Genomic DNA, 18,693 nt, shown 5'->3' with positions numbered 1-18,693 from the left:
GTAAAAATGTTCACCACACAGGCCTACATGTATTACTGCAAATATTTCATTTCATTAATAAAGAACAAATCCCTCTGTAAATGGCCAAGTATCCAATCATTAATGAGGATGACAGAGTGAAAGATTCACAACTCCCATGACATTTTAAATTAAATATTAATTACAGCCACAAAAGTTATTGCATACAAAGTTTCATTATAATGGGATGGAAAAAGACAAATGATGTAGTGGTACCTCAAAGAATCTTCAATTTAGCATTTATTGACCACTGAGGTTGGAAACCTCTTTTGCAAGGGCGGCCTGGCTGAGAGTACAGCATAAAACATAAACCAGTCCGGTGACAGATTGAACTACACTAAAAACACGTAACAATATCAAAATAAGGCCAAAGTAAGCTACGAGCAGAGACGGCTAACAAAGGAGTCATTTACCATGCATTTCCAATAGTCTTGAATTCTGTCACATATCAGATTCCTCACCCTAAATTTCTTTTCTTTTCTGAGCTCAAAGTCTGCTGTGGTCAGCACTACAGCCACGTGTTGTTGTTGTTGTTGTTGTTGTTGGCTCCCGTCTTAGATGGCGTGTAATCATAAAGATACATATTACAATAAAATCATAAAATGTCCGTACTATGTTCATGAAATACAACAACTCACAGCCACGACAAAAAAAAAGCATTACATCGCACCACAAAGGACCACTGAATCTTTGAATGTGTCCAAATCCAAATTGTATTTTTCTCTACCACAAACAACAAAAACAGCCTTTCCTCACACGAAGGTGAGACAAAGTTATTTCTGAGATTTCCGAACTCGAGCTGGCTCCACAGCTGTTCTTGGCCGTCTCATTAGCGCGTTCAATTTACAATTCTAACACGTCGTTTGAGGTTGCAGTACAAGAACAGACAGTTCAAGCATGAAATGTAGAGCCGTTCTCTCTCAGAGTTAATTTGTGAACTTCTAATGGTTTCTGTCTTCATTTGCTCGCTTCTCTCCTAAAATAGGTGTGTCTCATAACAATGTTCATATTGTCTGAATTTGCCTCCGCAAGTTTTCCATCAGACAGACAGAAAACTGTTGGAGCTCATGCCTAAATGTGTTAATTAGCCATCTCATTATCTTGTTATGAAATAAACACTGCAGTCTAGTTCCACTAAAACAGCAACGAAAACTGAAAATGTACTTCTGTCAGTCCTGTGGGCTTTCCATGGAGACAAGATCCACCGTCTTGCACTTATTATTCATTCACTTTGGACTTATTTATTCAGTTAGAAGCAGCAAACCAAACAATTTGGAGCTGACAACATTTCCCACCATCTTGTCTCAGTCCATCTTCAGCAGAGCCCAATGTTATCTTTAAACCAGGGGCATCCATTGCAGACTTCTGAGCAGGGCTGTAGCCAGCATTTTAGACAAACTGAGGTCATGAGTCAATGTCTGCCCAAAGAGACCAAAAGGACTCTAAAATGTTTTAATAGTTTGTATTTTCCATATCTTATTTATTGAATTAGCTGTTTCTAGGAAATTCCTCTGGAAAACAAAAAGGACGTTTCACACTCTACCCTTTCTCTCAACTCTACGGAGCTTCATTTCTTCTTTTCAGTGAAGTTGTGGGCCTTAAAAATAAAACAATAAGTGTTTAATTTTACGGCCCACTGTCTTGTTTCACTGTCACTGCTCTCGTAACGTTGTTTTCAGCCGCCGCTGGCAGGTGTTTACAGCGGAAGAGCTCCAGAAAAAAAACCCGACCCTACACTACCTACCCAGAACCGAACGGCAGACAGATGCAGTTCGCTAGCTGGGGAACATGGTGGAGCATTTAGTAGCTAAAGAGCCAGATATTGAAAGGAAAAGGAGACAATATTGGACTCCCACTCATCAGGGGGACACAAACACGGCTCCTAATGAATGTTAATGTTGCTCCACATCAGCTGTATGTGCGATTAGCTACCAAGATCGCAATGTTAACTAAAAAGATGGTAGATCACTTGTGTTCTCTTGTTTCTGCTGCCCCCAACTGGCCAAAAATCTGTTATGGCAGGTTTAACTCAAACAACAACGACAAACGTTGTCTCTGTTTTCCCTATATTTAGTACCAAATTAGTTCTTTCCCTCATTGAAACTGATCAGCATATAATGGACCTGTAAATGTATTATTTCAATTTAAATCTAATCTATATAAATACAAATCTAGTGGAGAAATAAACAATCAAATATGTAGAAGACCAAGTGATTATATGTTGGTGAATTCATCTTACAGGAGAGGTATACCTATATATATATATATATATATGTATATATATATATATATCTTGTAAGATGTCCAGCCTACACCAGTTGCATGTGGAAAGCAGCGAGCAGAATACATATCTTCAATTGTGGTGGTACGTATTATGTGGACAGTGGAAATAAAGCATGTGCTGTGTGCAGTAAACTAATGGGGAAAAAAATACATTCGGTTACAAAGAGTAACAATAGACACTGCGCTGACTAAGCTCCGTACATATGTATGTCCTGGGAATCCTTGTCAATGAAAATGACAGCAGTGTTTTGCAGGTCACCTACATCCCCTGAGCACTTCTGTGGGAGACAGAGAAAAAAATGAGTACAATAATCTCTAAAGCATATCCTTGATGATGGTGTTTACTTTTAAATAGTGTGTAATAGAATAGTGACAGTGCCTACCTTGAGTCTTGCTTTCGTCGCCAGCACAGGATCCTTCTCTAGAAGCGGATATTGAGGATCTTCATGCCACAAATAATAATGCAAATATATGAAATGCTTGTAAAATATTTCATAGACCAATGGATGAAGTTAGTGGCATGATTCTGCCCAGCTTTAATAATTCAATATTCAAAGAAATGAGAAGTTGCCTTACTGTGCAGTTTCCACAACTTTTTCGCCAATATGGCCAAGCCCACAAGGAGCATTACAGAGGCACACACCATCAAAGGCTCCAAGATGTGACTAAAACACAAACACAAACACAGTGCAGCTTCGAGAGCAGCTCAGGCTTATCCTGCAACTGTTCTTACATAACAACATGACGGCCAAGACGATGACGTATAGATATTTCTGGGCAAGAATGGGAAGATCATTATCTGTGCTTGACTGAACTGAACTTGAGTGAACTCCACCATGACATGGTATAGTAAAGCATCCCTAATGGCTAATGGTGTGAAATGCATCACGTGGAACATAGAAGGTGTGGTAAAGGACTGGCACTTAGAAATGTTAAAGGTAAATTTAGGTGGAAAACTACAGATTGACGAGGTTCTCTCTTACCTTTGACTGCTCCAGGACCCCTTGATGATGGGTTTGGGTGGAGGCAGGTATGCGACAGACTGCCTTGCTGTAGGTGGGGATGTCACAGACACTGCTGCTGCAGATAAAGATATTATACACAAGGATGAAAAATGATGTACTATTATAAGCAAAAGAGTGTGTGTAGCAGCACCCGCATCAATATTCTTGATAAGTGACTCGTGATAATCGATACCTTGTACAGCTGGGGACCTGAGAGCCCCTGCCATCTGTCACAAACACATATTGATCGTTAAAGCTGCACTTGGCTACTTCTCATTTCAAAAGGCCACATAGATGCAGAATAGTGCCTCTTTTCAAGCATACAATGCCTGGTTTAAATACCTTTCAGTAACACTCTGGAGTTTCGATTGGCAAGTCAGACCACCATCTAGGCAACAACCATAAAACCTGGTATGGGATGATAAAACATTTTCACAATTTTCTTTAGTCACGCTAGCAGCGAATCTCTAGGGATGGCAACGTCAATCAGTCTGTTGGTCCAGAGAGAAAAATCTCAACTACCATCGGATGGATTGCCATGAAACTTTGTCCAGACATTTATGTTCCCCAGAGAATGAATTGTAATCACTTGGGGATCCGCTGACTTTTCATCTAGCGCCATCATCAGGTCAAAATTCAAATACCTGAAAAACCAATGACGTTCCCATCACCCGCAGCTGTACTTTGTGTTTAGTGCCAAATAGCAAACGTTAGCATGCTAACAGGCTAAACTAAGGCGGTGAACCTGGTAAACATCATACCCTCTGAAAATCAGCATGGTAGTCATTGTGAGCAGGTTAGCATGCCGAGGTTAGCATTGCGTAGCATCACTGTGCCTAAATACAGCCCCATAGAGCTGCGAGCGTGGCTGTAGAGGAACCCGCAGAGAATGTTCAGCTGACTCTGCACTTCCGCTCTATGAAGCGTTTTGGTGTCTTTCAGCTCATTGTTTTGGTTTTACCGCCCACAATTTCACTGTTGTGGTTCACTCCCCTGCTCTCACGAAGCCCGTTTCAAACCACAGCAGGCAGCTGTTTTTAGCAAAAAAAGACTCTTATAAACCTACTGTACGCTACCTGCCCAGCACCAAATGGCACACAAAGTTAGCAACTATATAGTGGAATATGTAGCAGCTAATGAGCTGGATATTGTTCTAAGGAGCAGGTGGAAACCAAACCAAAGCAAGACACAATTTGAATGGAATGCTGATGTTGCTCCGTGGATGTGTAAAAAGGCTGTTTGCTGAAACTTTTGGCATTTCAACTTTCATGTGGTGAAAGGGCATGGCTCTCTGACTTGTCTAGATTCCCACTGAATGCAAGAAATTGTCATGAAAGGATCACGTTTTATATACTTTGTCAACCTACTAGTCGTGGGTCGGGATGTGACCAGCACATGTACAGCTATCTGCTGCTGTCCTGCAGAACACCAGTACCAGCCGGTATCTCTCATCTGCAGCTTCTTGAAGGTTATAGTGAAAGTCCTAGTTCTGTCATCGCTGATGGCCACTGAAGTGTCTTCATAGCTCCCTTCAGAACCCGTCTGCAGACAGGAGCTCCAGTCTCCACTCCGACACCACTTCTTCTCACTTTCTCTGTTGGTAAGCAGTCACAGCGGAGTCAGTGAAGGCTGACTGTCCATCAGGGTTTGGCTTCAGTTGAAAATCTCGAACAAATAACCATGTTTCTCAGGTTTACAGATGCTTTAAAAATGTTGGAGTCTACATGTGACAATTCTACTATGGTCTGAAGGTAAATAAAACTGACACAATTGTAATACAACATATGGGACCATCAAATACCTGTATCTCTCACTGTAGACACATTCAGCTGTGACACTACTCCCTTCTTCCCCACTCAGTTGGCTGTTCACCACTGACATACCTGCAGGAAAGGAATCAACTTCCACTAAGAGTTTGCATTTGAAATGAATAAAAGTGTTTTTTCTTCGGGCGTTCAATAAAGGTTTATCAGTTCATTACTCACCATGAATGACCTTGATGTTGGTGAAAGCGACAACATCAGCGCTCCACATGCCACCTATCTCCACGCCGCACATGTACCACCCAGAGTCCTCCTCCTTCAGGTTGTTCATGGTCACGGTGAACACCAGCTGGACCGGGTCGTCAAAAATGCTCACTTTGTCCTCAGATGGATTGGCCGAACGGGGGTCGTCTGTTCGAGCTAAGCTGGTGCAGAACTCCCTCGTCCTCCCCTGACACCAGTATTTTACATAGCTGGCATACTGAGGCTCATAAAGACACGGGACAGTGAGGGACTGACCCTCCATGACTGCAAGCTCTTTCCCAGTGGTTACCCCGCAGAGGAAGGCTGATGGAAAGTGAAGATGATTGAATGTTGAACACTAGCTTGAACTGCTGCTGCAGTCAGAACAGAGCAGTTACTCACAGTGGACACTTCTGCGATTGAGGAACGGGAAACGTGGCCTTGAGCAATACACATTTATGGTTTCAGTTTCCTTTGCAACAAAACACATTTCCTATTTTAACTTCCCTCTCCATACTTCTTATTCCAGAATTGGATTATCCATCTATAATAGAGATTTGGGGGGACAAATATAACAGGCCTTTGGAGACTTGACAAAATAAACATCAAACAAAGTCTTGCCAAGGGGCAAACAGCACAGAAGCTGGGAAGATTTAAAAAGAAAAAAAAAAAAGCCTTCTCTGGCTCCCGCAGAAAATGGTAACTTTAACAACCTTTCTTGTCTGTCTTCAACAAATGATTAAGACAGAAAAGTACTGAAACGTTAAGGAGAAGTGAGGCATAAGAAACATCTTACATTGTTGTATACTCACAGTATTTGCCAAAAGTACAATGATAGAGTGAGGGGGCTATTCAATATAGACATTAATCATCCCAGGAACTCTTTTTTTTCATCAATTATCTGCTGAAGAAAAAGCAGCTGCAAAGGCTTATTGTACAACGTTTGTAAGCATATGACCTGGGTAGTCACAGTTATTACCTGGGATCCATGGTAGCAGGCTGAGGGCTAGTATGAAGAGGTGCATGCTTCACCGCCAGTTTGAAGTTTACCAAGTGAACTCTCTCGCTTGTGTAAACACAGTCTCCAGGTTCCGCAATGTCATTTTCCCCCCTCGGTCATGTGACCCCAAGTTGGATCCAGATGTTCCAGTTGTTAACCATGTAGGTGCCAGTAAGATTTTAATAGTAAGGCATATTTTTTTTTTTTAGCAAACATCGGACGTAAAATACCATGATTTGTCAAGGCTTTCTGTGTTTTAGTCTGTAAATATTTCTCAGCTCGTGGCTCGTTTTAAAAGAGCGGGACAAACTAGTAAAGTTGAATTTACTGCAACCTAATGCAATTGTAAATCAATAAGAATGTGTTGTATTTCTGTGAAGTGACCCATTTGCTAATGTCTTCTGTATTCTTCGACATCCCCAGAGGATATACAGTATTTACATTCTCTGACACCCCCTCACATTCGAGAAATAAGGACCTCAGGAATAGTTCAACATTATGGGACATCGGCTTGTTGGCTTTCTTCCCGAGAGTTAGATGAGAAGATTGATACCGCTCTCATGTCTGTCTTGTAAATATGAAGCTACAGCCAGCAGCCGGTTAGCTTACGCTAGCATAACCACTGCAGACATGGGGAAACAGCTTGCACAGATCAAACAAATGAGATATAGGGCGCCTGTACGCTATGCTAAGCTAATCACCTCCCTGCTGTAGCTTCATATTTAGCGTAGGCTACAAAAAGCGATGAAGCTCATTTCCAAAAATGTCTAACTATTGTTTTAACAAAGGTTTCTTTACTCTTATATCCCCAGCTTTCATTATTTCAGTGTTAGCCAAATTTTTAATTACCTATTCTCCCAGGCAACCAAAATGCTGAGTGCCTTCCCTCCGTGAATGCCGAGAATTCATTTGGCAGGCTACAATGAAATTATTTGATATTGATGCCTGAAAACTTTGGATTTGGTCCAGTCTTCATTTGTTGGATTAAGCTTCTACACACAGCCCCCTCAGCCACTGAATTAACAAACAATTATTTCAAGCCTTTCAATTTGCTCTGTGAAGGGTGTCAAGGATGTCTCTAAAGTCCCATGCTTTTTGCTCTGGCTACAAAGCTTTTTATGGTCACGCATTTCCTGGAAAAATTGTAGGCAGAACTCTCAATTGAAAATGACCTCATTCCTATGACAACTTCAGGCAGATTGGAGAAACGAAACTTAACTTTCACAAAACTAATTATTTCCAGCCGGTCAAGGCCCATGACAGACCCCATTTTCCTGACATTCCTTTCAGCTTTGTGAAAGACTGGTTTACATATCTGTCTGCCTCTGTTACAGGAGACCTGAAATAGATTTTATTTTGGTGGATTGATGCATCAAACTAAGCAGGATTAACTAGAGAGTCACAACTTTCCTTGTGTCCCACAGAGCATGTAAACCTGATTTAAAATGTCAGCTGAAAAAGGTCTTCTGTCACTTTCTGTGCCGTCATCCCCCACACTCGGACTCTAAAATGTCTTCATGTTTGTAACGGTAAAAAAAAACACAGCATATGTATGGCTTAAGCAAAATTGAGCCATGATGCCTCCTAATGTTTGGTTTTATTGTCGGGGCTCTAATATGCACTTGCTTAGTGGTTTGAATGCAATCCCATTACTTTGCCCTGCTCTGAATGGAGACTAGTTAATGAGATCGTTTTTTCTTTCAGTGCAAGAAGGAGCACTTTAGTCAAACAGACAAAGTGAGTCTGCAATATAAATTGCTCCCTTAAAATATCATCTACCTTCAGGAACACATGGATTGCGATCTGATTCCTTTGTGCACCAAATACAGTAAGGAGTGGTGGAAAGTACTTTTACTCTGCTGAACTTAATTACCTGTACTTTAATTTTATGTTACTTTATACTTCTACTCCACTACATTTACTCTACACATTTAGTTACTTTGCAGACTGTTACACTTTAAGTTAAACCCCCAAACATTATATAAAATACCTACAATCAGCTCGACCTCGACCAATCACTACATTAAATTATGGCTTACATGTAAATGCATCAGGAACAATTATACGAGTGATGGAAGAAGCACTGAGGTCTTATACTTATGTAAAGGTAGCAATACGTGCGTGGAAATACTCTGTATAACTCAGACATTTAAAATTTTTGTTTAAATAAAAATACACAAGAATTTGCATTAAAATATACTCAAACTACTGAAAGTAAAAATACTCATTATGCAGAATGGCCAATTTCTGAATAATGTATTATATATTATGTAATTATTATATATATTATATTATAATTATTGGAGCATTAATGTGCTCATTACTTTGATGTTGCAGCTGGTAAATCTCAAGCTCATTTTAGCTTCTTAATATACCACTGGGTACCACTGAATTTACCCCTGGCGATCAATAAAGTCTTATCTTAACCTCTAATAATACATCATCATTTATTTGCTGATTATATTTTGCATTATTAATCGGAATCTGTAGAGTGGCAACTAAAGTTATCAGATAAAAAGTACAATATTTCCCTCTAATACGTAGTGGAATAGAAGTATAAAGCAGCAGAAAATGCAAATGTATGTATGAAGTAAAGTACTTGGTTATTTTTCACCACTGAATTATACAATAGTATAATATACTAACTATTGGTATAGCACTATTTTTACTGTTACTATATAGTAACAATATAACTGTGACATGGGCCATTTTGCCTGAATAGCAGGTACTTTTACTTTTAAACTTTAAGTAACTGTTGCTGTTAATATTTATGTACTTTTACTAAGTGGTATTGCTACTTTTCCTTGAGTAAAGGATCTGAATACATCTTCCATCACTGATAGTAAGTACCTTTCCTGACCCTATATCCAGGATGATACATTTAATGGGTGCTAATGTCGTCCATATAGTATGTGGAGGGATGTAGATAGACTGCCTTTGTCTGCTATAAAAAAAAGAAGAGAGATTTAGATCTGACCTTTACAGGAGAAACCTGGGATGCCAGCATGATTCAGTCTACTTTTAATCTCTGTATGCAAAGCGGTTTCATAATGCAGCTCAAACTGGCCCACACATCCCCCCCCCCCCCCCCCCCCGCACAGTTTAAAGCTGTTGAGCTTGAATGGTGACTCTATCGGTTATTCCAGAACAAGTAATAAAAGCGAACCCTCTCTTTGCTCTGCGGTGTAATGTTCTTGCTTTCTCCCTTCTCTTAGCATGATAGGCGGTGGGCCTGCTGCTCAAAGCCTCACACTGTCGGTCTCATTGGCTCAAGAAAGCCCTTTCCTGGTGACGTATGCTTATCAGCCTTTAAACAGATGTATATTTTTCTGCAACCAACTACAGATGTAGCATGCAGCTCACCCAAACCCTAATGTAAAAAGTCCTATATCTGAAGCTGCAGTATGACTATATAGAGGTGGGTTAGGGAGGTACTCGTGTACAGCACTGTCTGTTTGTGGTATTGCTTCACGTAAGGTACTTAGAATTTAAAAATAAATAACTTTTGTATGTTCAAATATGATGAATGTTTTCCACCTGTAATGTATCTTTTTACTAAAAAGAATATCTGTTCCCACTCGTTTAGAGAATATAATGCATTCAAAAGATTTAGATACCTGCTTTATGGATCTTTGAACACAATACATGCAATATTCTACTACCATTCTTTACCTTCCTGGCCTTAAACAGTGTTATTATTGAAGACAACTCTATTGTTGTTGCAAACAAAATGTAATTTTTCACAAGGTCACCATTTCAGTTGTTTTTTTATTTCTTCTTGTCGGTGCAAAAAAGGGAATGCTTTACAAATTTGAACATTTAAAAAAAAAAAAAGAAGAATGAACAAAATCCACCATTATCAGTAAGAAAATTGTACTGCATCATAAGCGACAAGATGCAACTAATTCAGTGTTGAAGGTGGGATGGGACTCTCCAAATCAGTGGCACAAACGCAGATGTAGCGTCATGTCTTAAAGGGGAGTTTTGATAACTTCTCTTGTCGTGATCTATAGAAAAAAGAAAAGAAGAAGAGATGGTTGGGTTAGTGACATTGAGGTTACGGGAGTAGTTGTTCAGAGGCAACTGAGAAACAAGAGAATGCAGTGTGGCCTTTCTGCCCGCCTGCAAGACTAAAAAATTGCTGTTTTCTAGTAAGCAAAAGCAATATGTGGTATCATGTGGATCTCCCCAGAGGAGTGAGACTGAAGTCTATCTTATCACATGCGCTATCTGGAGCTGTTCCACTGAGAATGAAGTGATGAACTGGAAAGAACGGTTAATGTGACTGAGAGCACCCAAAGGACATGGGTATATTTCTTGTTTTACAAGCAGAAACCAATACAGTAAAGCGTATACCAGTATAAAAGCCCACGTAAACATCCTTTGAGTTCATATAATCTAATTTATTGTCCATTGAAAGACTCTACACTATGTCACTATATCACACATCACCTTCAAGAGAACTGATGGTACAAAACACATTAAAGAAAATACATTCTTTAAACGATTTTGTGGTCATCCTTGACTTGTGCTTAAAAAACAGAATATACTGTCAGTACTGAAAATGTTCAGGCCTAATGGATCAGTGGGCTCAGTCAAGGCTCCAGAAAGTGCAAACTGAAACTTGATGTTGGAGAAATCAATCACCCAAACAAACAAGTAGTCTTCACCAACAGCTGCACGAACGTCATAATAGCATAAAGCATCCAGCCGGAAGGAAAACTAACTACAGAAAAGACTATGATGAGTGGGTGTTGGATGTGTTAAAACACCAATAAATAGAGGAAAATTAGCCTGACTATCTCCATTGTGATTTGAACTAGACTTCAGGATTATAAGCACAAATGGCTTTCTTTTTTTTTGAAGAAGAAGAAGAATCCAACTTTAAAAACTCTTAAAATGAGAAATATAGGTGTGGAATATAGACCTTCTGGGGAAGCGGGGGGGTCCATTTCAACCAATGAAGTTCATCACAACCAGATGGAGGACGGTGTGAGCGAATAGAAAGTCAGCGAAGGCTCTCTCTGGGGAGATAGACAGGAACTCTCCTTTGTTCTGTGGGTTGATCTGGATACGAAGACACACTAAGAAAAAAGAAAAAGACACTATTAGTTTCTTAGTACACCTTAAATAACACTTACAGGCATTATTATGGCTGCTACTAACAAATCATTTCATCATCGGTTAAATCACAAATGGGATGGCTCATCAGTTTTTCAGCATATAAATGTATCACCTTCAGCACTAGTTGAAGTTATTCATCAAGGTCGTATGTCAAACATTCTCTGGTGCCAGCTTCTCCAACGTGAGGAGTTGCTGTATTTCTCCCTTTACCATCACTGTAAATCTCTTTGGGGTTTGGTTGGGTCATCTTGGGCTTTGGGGAATTCTAATGGGCCATTCATCATTATTGTCTGACATTTTATAGCTAAACGGTTAATCGAATAGATTTTAAAGTTGGATTCTTACAAAAAGCCACGTGTGCTTACAATCCCATTGTCACAGTCTAGTTCAGTCACACCATTCAATGCAGTGAACATCACTATCATCGCGTCAACGCAATTGCTAAATCTTACCCGTTTTATTGTTTACGGAGAAGTTCACAAGTCACCTACTTATGTCAATAGATCTGAGTAACAGGGTTTTCACTGTCCTCCACTATGGGAATTTATACTGAAATTAAGTACTAATGTACACCCAGTTTATTAGGCACACGTAGCTAAAACTGATGCAAAGAAATCCTCCCTTCATGAGTCTCACTGAGGGTTTTAATGTGCAGTATTTGTTGAAACTGTTTGAATCAACTGTATGGTAACGTTCAATGCAGTCGTTTGTGGTGCTGTTGAAATGCATTACATTATGCATCATAAAACTGTATTATACTAAGGTGTTCAATTATTTAATCTTAGAAAAACTGGGTGGACTAAATACTCGAAACACCTCTCAGTCAACATCTCTCTGCAAAGGTTTTGACAAAACTGAACATTATGGCGTTAATGAAGGCAGCATTTAATGCAGGGCTTACGTGTTAGCTAGACCCATAGACTGTATATAGGGCTAGACAAGATTAGTTTTACCTAGGTGTGCCTAAAGTGACAGCTGAGTGTAGTTTTTAATTTTAGTAGTGAGTGTGTGAATATTTCCATAATGAAAGTACGCTCATTTTATTATATTTGTACATAACTACAATTCAAGCCATGGGTTTCTAGCTTGGTTAGCCAACCTGTGTCTGCACACACGTTCACTAACAACGTTAGGCCAGAAGTCCAGTGTCTGACTGACGCATTGTTTCATTCACTGGAAAGACATTTAAACCACCATTTAACTGAATACGTTATTTACCTGCGAGAATGAAAGCGCCCACACATGAGATGAAGCCCGACAGAAAGCTATTGAAGGGGAAGGTGCCGACGAGCAGACAGTAGAGGAACTGCAGCGCTCCTGTCAGCAGAATGTACAGCAAATATGCGTCCACCACTTTCAGCTTGTTGGGAGTCGTGGTGGTGTACTCCTCCAGAAACCGAGAAATAACCGATATGACTGAATTCGACATGATTCGGCCGTCTTATTTCTAACAAAATGGGTCAAAGAAGCGCTTTCTGCGAGGGTCCTCTTCCTCAATCGAATGAGTGACGTGTCCTCCTCAACCGGAAGCGGCCTTGGAGTTACGAAGAATATCTTCCGAGTCGCTCGGAAAAGAAGACAGCAAAGAGCCCGTTGTTGAAAAAAAAATTGACGCCGCCCACCGTTCAACAGAGGTGTAAAAAGTAGAAAGATGATTTACTCCGACAGTGTTTCGAGTTGATATTTTGAATTTCATCAATTAGTAATACACGCAGAAGCGTCGTACAAAGCAGCAGCAATACACTAAAATATTACTAGTACTGGTCCGTCCATTTGGCTGTTTGTGGCTAATAAACACTGTAATTAATGTCACACAGGGCGAATATTCGCTTTTCGTTCACCATGAACGCCCCTTCAGACTTTCTATTACCGAGTGACGCTTTGTGCTTACCGTTGATGCATCTTCGTAATAGACCATCTTTGTGCCCGGTCAGCTGACCTGGGAATGTATGCGTTACAAAACATTAGAAACCAGACAACAGTAGTGTAATTTCAAAGCAGGTACAGAGGAGCGTTTTGTCAACTGAATGTAGTCATCTGAATATGTCCACCAATGGATCCCGCTACAACCACAGCTCCGATTCAGAACGACTGTGAGACAGCGTAAGTAACTTACACAGCTGAATAGACAAGTGCAGCCTCCTTCAGCACACTGCTAGCCTTCTTACATCACATGCTAGCTAAACGTTATTGTGTTTATTGTGTCGCTCTCTCTCTTTAAGACACGTATTTGGGTCTGTGTAATACAGTCCTATAGTGTAGTGCTGTGTCATTGTACCTACTTCACACCTAGCCTGTTAGGATTTGAAATACAGATGTTGCCATACAGTGGTACTTTGCTGTGTTATGTCCATGTGCACTTATAACATATCTTGGTTTTCGTTTTCTAAGTGTAGCCACCTGTCTTTACACTAATACAACACAAAGTCAATTACAAGTAAGCTTTATGTGACTGGAAGAGGAAAAAACTGTAGTAAAATCAGTGTAAATTGATCCTAAAGTAGTCCATCAATGGCTCACTGTGAATTCCCCTATCATTATTGTAGGAATATATGGGTTGTTATTTTTACCCAGGACCCAGCAGTGGCATGCTGTGTATAATAGTGATTGCACAAGCTTGTCTTGATATGCCACTCCTGACAACAGGTTTTTTTAATTGTCATTCTCTGGAGACAAGGGCAGCTGTGAGTGACACCCCACAGCCAGCCATTTGTCTGGATGACTCAGCAAATTTCACTTGCCAGTTGATTGCAGAACAGGTAGGAGGTCAGGTGGTGTTCCTGGTGTGCTGATGGTGGAGGTGAAAATGTGAGACTGGCCTATTTCTACCTCCAATCAGAGAGGAAGTGTGTGTGTGTGGGGGGGGGGGGCTCAGCTTACCCGCTTTTTCTAGTTTCTAGCCTGAAATGAAGGATGGCAATATTTATTTTTGTACATGTATTGTACGCGTCGCACTGTAAACTGCCTGACTTTCATATGATGATTGCTCTCAAGACGTCAGAGGTGATCATGATAAATACTAACCGCTGCATCACTGTTGTGGGTCCTGGCGCAGAGCTTGATTGACAGCACGTCGGCTGTGAAATGTGACACTCCTGGGCGTGTAGCACTCACGCCCCATGCAAATAATGATAACACTGGCTTTAACCTTAGACTCGCACCAGAGGCTTTAGTATTGTACATTTCCTGTGCTATCTTTGATCTCTTCATTCCTCTCATGTCTTTGTTTGTGTTTTCTCCCTCGTTAGATCAGGTTCAGTCTGGAGCTGGTGGCCTTCCTGGCGTCCAACCTCCATGTCCCTTTTGAAGACCACAGAGTCCAAGATTCTTGCTTGTGAGAATGTTTTGACGTATTATATAACCACCAGGAACTAATATAAATGCAACTAAGCTGCTAACCCCTTATAAAATATCTGTTATAAAATATGTTGAGCTTATGTAAGTGTAATATAACACTAGCTGTTATGTCACTAGCTATAAAACTAACACAGAACCTCACTGAGGGAACACTTATCATTGCTCCTCTTTGTCTGGTCACGACAGGTATCCAGAATGACCTATGGGCTAGGTTTGTGACCTTACCAAACCAGGATCGAATATGGACTCTGACCCTCAACCACAAGGCAGTGTGCAAACCTGCAGAACAAGGTGTCACCCTCCTCTCAGTCTTTGTGTGTTTATCGGGAGGCAGCAGCAGTAATCCCACAGCGCTGCATGCATTATACGACCCATGACGTAACTCCACAATGTCTTTTTTTGTTACCTTCTTTTTCCTCTAGCATTAAAGACTCCCCTGGTGATGGTCCATGGCTTTGGAGGTGGGGTAGGCCTGTGGATCAGGAACCTAGAGACGCTGAGTCGGTCACGGCCGGTTTACGCCTTTGACCTCCTGGGCTTCGGCAGGAGCTCCAGGCCTCCCTTCCCCTCCGACGCCACCAAGGCAGAGGAGCAGTTTGTCGACTCTATTGAGCAGTGGAGGCAGTCTGTAGGCCTGGAGAACATGATTCTGCTGGGACACAGTCTTGGGGGGTACCTGGCTGCCTCCTATGCAATCCAGTACCCTTCTAGGTAAGAATACTAATGGAATACCACGTAAACCATCAAATAATCAGGAGCAGCTGCAGAACAGGGTACTTGCAGCGAGTGAGTGTTGTGTTTGAGGATTCAGGACTTCAGTAAGTCATGTTCTGTGGAAAGACATAAGTGAAGGCAGGGAGTGTATTTGAATAGCATACATTTAATATGTCATGTTGAATATTAATCTGGCTCATATCTGATCACGTCTCATATCAGTCTGAAAATGTTTTTGTCGAATGAAGTATTGCTGCAGTATTTGTACCTGACAAAATCATTTCTCATATATTTATCTAAGAAATCAATTTTATATGAAATTCAGTTGTAAGGAATGAATATGGCCAATTAAAGTCCATGCCAGTCTGATATGATCTCTTTTGGCACTGATGATTTTCCACAGCCTTCCACAGGAATTCATGCTGTGGATGTTTTGTAGAATTGTAGAATTTTCCAAACATGTTCATGATCTTGTTTTGCTGGATTTGGTTACTAAATCCAAGTACTAGCAGCACAATGAAAACGTCACGCTCGTTGAGGAATAGTTTGCCATATTGGGAAATAAGCGCATGTGCTTTCTTTTAGGGTTAGATATCACTCTCATGTTTGTATGGTAAATATGGAGCTACCGCCAGCAGCCAGTGAGCTTAGCTTTGCACAAAGCCTGGAAACAAAGGGATACCGCTAGCCTGGCTTTGGCCTCTGGGAGTCTCCTCTGGTTGCCTGGCAACCTCTGACTATCTTTTTAATGTAAAACTTGAAGCTGCATATTTTATCAACAATAGATCAAATTACTGTGTAACGTGAAAGGGGAAAATCAAAGTGTCGAACCCATTGTACACTACCTGACCATCACCAAAGACAAACAGACAAAGTGAACTTATTGGAAAAAGGCGTTCCAGTTAGAGTGAATATTTGACTTGCGTTCATCAGGTGACCAGAGACACGACTCCAAATGAATGCCAATTTGTGTGGCTGTGTAAATATAGGTTTGCTGAAGCGTTGACCGTAATCGCTCTATAAGGTGATAATATGTCCGTGTTGTGGTTACACCTTATTTCCGCTGCCCCAAAGTGGCCCAAAAAATCTGTTAATTTCAAATAGTACCTCCATATTGTCTGGTTAACAGACCTGGAAAGCAAAAAAATTAAAGCTGCCGTGTGCAGAATTTGAAATGTCTGGATTTGTTCTCCTCCTAGTGGTAGTATCCAAAACAACACCACCGTGTGCTGGGCCCAAGCTGAAGACAAATAAATGCCAGTTGATAGGATATTACACTGTATTCTGCTCTCTGCTCACAGAGTGTCACATCTCATCCTGGTTGACCCCTGGGGTTTCCCTGAGCGACCCCAGACACAGACCCAAGAGGATCAAGGTCAGGGGGCAGAGGTGGTGAAAAGGCCTCCCCTTCCACGCTGGGTAAAAGCTATTGCAGCAGTGGTTTCCCTCTTCAACCCACTGGCTGTCATTAGAGCAGCAGGCCCATGGGGTAAGATACGTTATTGTCTACCTGATAGTGTGCTGTGACACACAATACTCTTTCCACTCATCTAACAGTATGTCATTGATTCAGGTCCGGGCTTGGTGAACAGATTCCGTCCCGATTTCAAAAGGAAATTCGAAGATCTGTTCGATGATGACACTATGACGCAGTACATCTACCACTGTAACGCACAAACCCCAAGGCAAGCCAACATCACGTGATCACATTTTTAATAGCAGGACATAATGCCTGAAAAAAGCTGACCCATCTCCTACAACCCTTTTTCTACTTCCTGTCCTCCTCCCCAGTGGTGAGGTGGGTTTCCGGGCCATGTCAGAGTCTCTGGGCTGGGCCAAGAGGCCCATGCTGCAGCGGGTTCACCTGCTGCCCCCCTCCATGCCCCTCACCATGCTGTACGGAGCGCGATCCTGGGTGGACAGCTCATCTGGGGACACAGTGGTCCAGATTAGGAACCAGGCCCACACCAAAGTGCTGGTGAGTAGAGACAAGAGGGTCATGAGGGAGATATTATCCAATTATGAGTATTCCCTGAAATTCCCCTTTAAATTAGTGTAATTGTAATTCACGTGGTAGTGTATAGTTGCTGACCGCGCTTGTCGTCTTTATTCCCTGATCTGTTCCTCTCTGCAGCTGATAGATGAAGCTTCTCACCACGTCTACGCTGATCAACCAGAGGAGTTCAACAGAGTGGTGGAAAATATATGTAACTCTGTCAACTGACCGCCTGTTATGTGTGTTTGTGTGTGTATGTTTGTGTGCGACTGAAAGTATATAGACAATTGATGGTGTTTTTAGCACTGTAACCTGTGCAGCATGCTGGATGGTTTTGCGTCGGGGCATATCGAGAACACGTCATGTAGCGCAACATGAGTTTATTTGTTAGCTGATATATGCTTTTTTTTTTTCAATTTAGTAATGTTGGCAAATGATTTATTTTTAACATATGATTGGATTTATTTAATGACTGAACCACTTAAGTCAGTGCTAAAATATGTTTCCCAGTGTTTTACTTTAGCAGTGAGTGAAACACGCACACCACTCTGGACGCACTGGGTTGGGTAGCCATGTGTTGCAGAGCAGCCACATGGCTACTGATTCATTTCATGTGCCTGACATGAACCATGAAGTACTCCGATCCCTGCCAGTCTCTTAAGTATTTTTATACACTGAAATCAATAAAAGCTTATTATACAAACCGTTTCCCTCTGATCTGCCTCTGTAGAAGTCCACGTACGATGCACTTCGTGACCCAACCAGTAGAGGTCAGTAACAGGTGTCATTTCTATTGTGTTTACAGTGTGCTTTACGCTTCTGCCTGTCAGCAGTGCGCATTCAAAATTTATTTGTGAAAGCACAAAGTCCTCATTATGAAAGCAGCATTTTAATGTTGCGACGAGGTGGACCTAATTTAACTATTTCACACACTGTTTTAGTTTAAAACAATGTATCATATTTTATAGGATGGTCATTTTGGAAGGTGCTATCAATATTATAAATAAACATATTATTATTAAGTAAAAGTAGAACACACTGGAATGTAAAAATACTCCATTACAAGTTTTTAAAAATCCAACTAAAGCAACAGTACAGACGTGTTTTCAGCAAAAATGAACTTCCAAGCATAAAAGTGCGTAAGGATGTCTTAAAAGGATGCTGCTAATGTACAGTCAGTCAAAAGAGGGG

The 18,693-nt window shown here is 41.0% G+C and overlaps 3 protein-coding genes across 3 annotated transcripts; 1 reads left to right on the top strand and 2 right to left on the bottom strand.

Moving 5' to 3' along the window:
- Positions 1-2,489: 2,489 nt before the first annotated feature.
- pigr (polymeric immunoglobulin receptor) lies at positions 2,490-6,375 on the bottom strand. Its single transcript, XM_070918925.1, has 8 exons — positions 6,291-6,375; positions 5,291-5,635; positions 5,107-5,188; positions 4,673-4,899; positions 3,285-3,381; positions 2,878-2,966; positions 2,685-2,743; positions 2,490-2,579 (listed from the first exon to the last, which is right to left on the bottom strand). The coding sequence occupies exons 1-8, from the start codon at positions 6,334-6,336 to the stop codon at positions 2,490-2,492; spliced, it is 1,035 nt and encodes a 344-aa protein (XP_070775026.1). The 5' UTR covers positions 6,337-6,375.
- Positions 6,376-10,059: 3,684 nt separating this feature from the next.
- dad1 (defender against cell death 1) lies at positions 10,060-12,948 on the bottom strand. The gene is made up of 3 exons (XM_070919327.1): positions 12,654-12,948; positions 11,239-11,395; positions 10,060-10,318 (listed from the first exon to the last, which is right to left on the bottom strand). Exons 1-2 carry the CDS (start codon positions 12,862-12,864, stop codon positions 11,265-11,267), a joined length of 342 nt encoding a protein of 113 aa, XP_070775428.1. The 5' UTR covers positions 12,865-12,948; the 3' UTR covers positions 10,060-10,318; positions 11,239-11,264.
- A 466-nt stretch (positions 12,949-13,414) lies between these two features.
- On the top strand, positions 13,415-18,206 carry abhd4 (abhydrolase domain containing 4, N-acyl phospholipase B). The gene is made up of 8 exons (XM_070918920.1): positions 13,415-13,538; positions 14,684-14,769; positions 14,979-15,083; positions 15,215-15,503; positions 16,808-16,995; positions 17,080-17,191; positions 17,298-17,484; positions 17,641-18,206. The coding sequence occupies exons 1-8, from the start codon at positions 13,489-13,491 to the stop codon at positions 17,728-17,730; spliced, it is 1,107 nt and encodes a 368-aa protein (XP_070775021.1). The 5' UTR covers positions 13,415-13,488; the 3' UTR covers positions 17,731-18,206.
- Positions 18,207-18,693: the final 487 nt, after the last annotated feature.

Source organism: Enoplosus armatus, chromosome 14 (assembly GCF_043641665.1).
Source record: "Enoplosus armatus isolate fEnoArm2 chromosome 14, fEnoArm2.hap1, whole genome shotgun sequence".
Classification (NCBI taxonomy): Eukaryota; Metazoa; Chordata; class Actinopteri; order Centrarchiformes; family Enoplosidae; genus Enoplosus; species Enoplosus armatus.
This window is presented reverse-complemented; position numbering and strand designations above follow the sequence as displayed.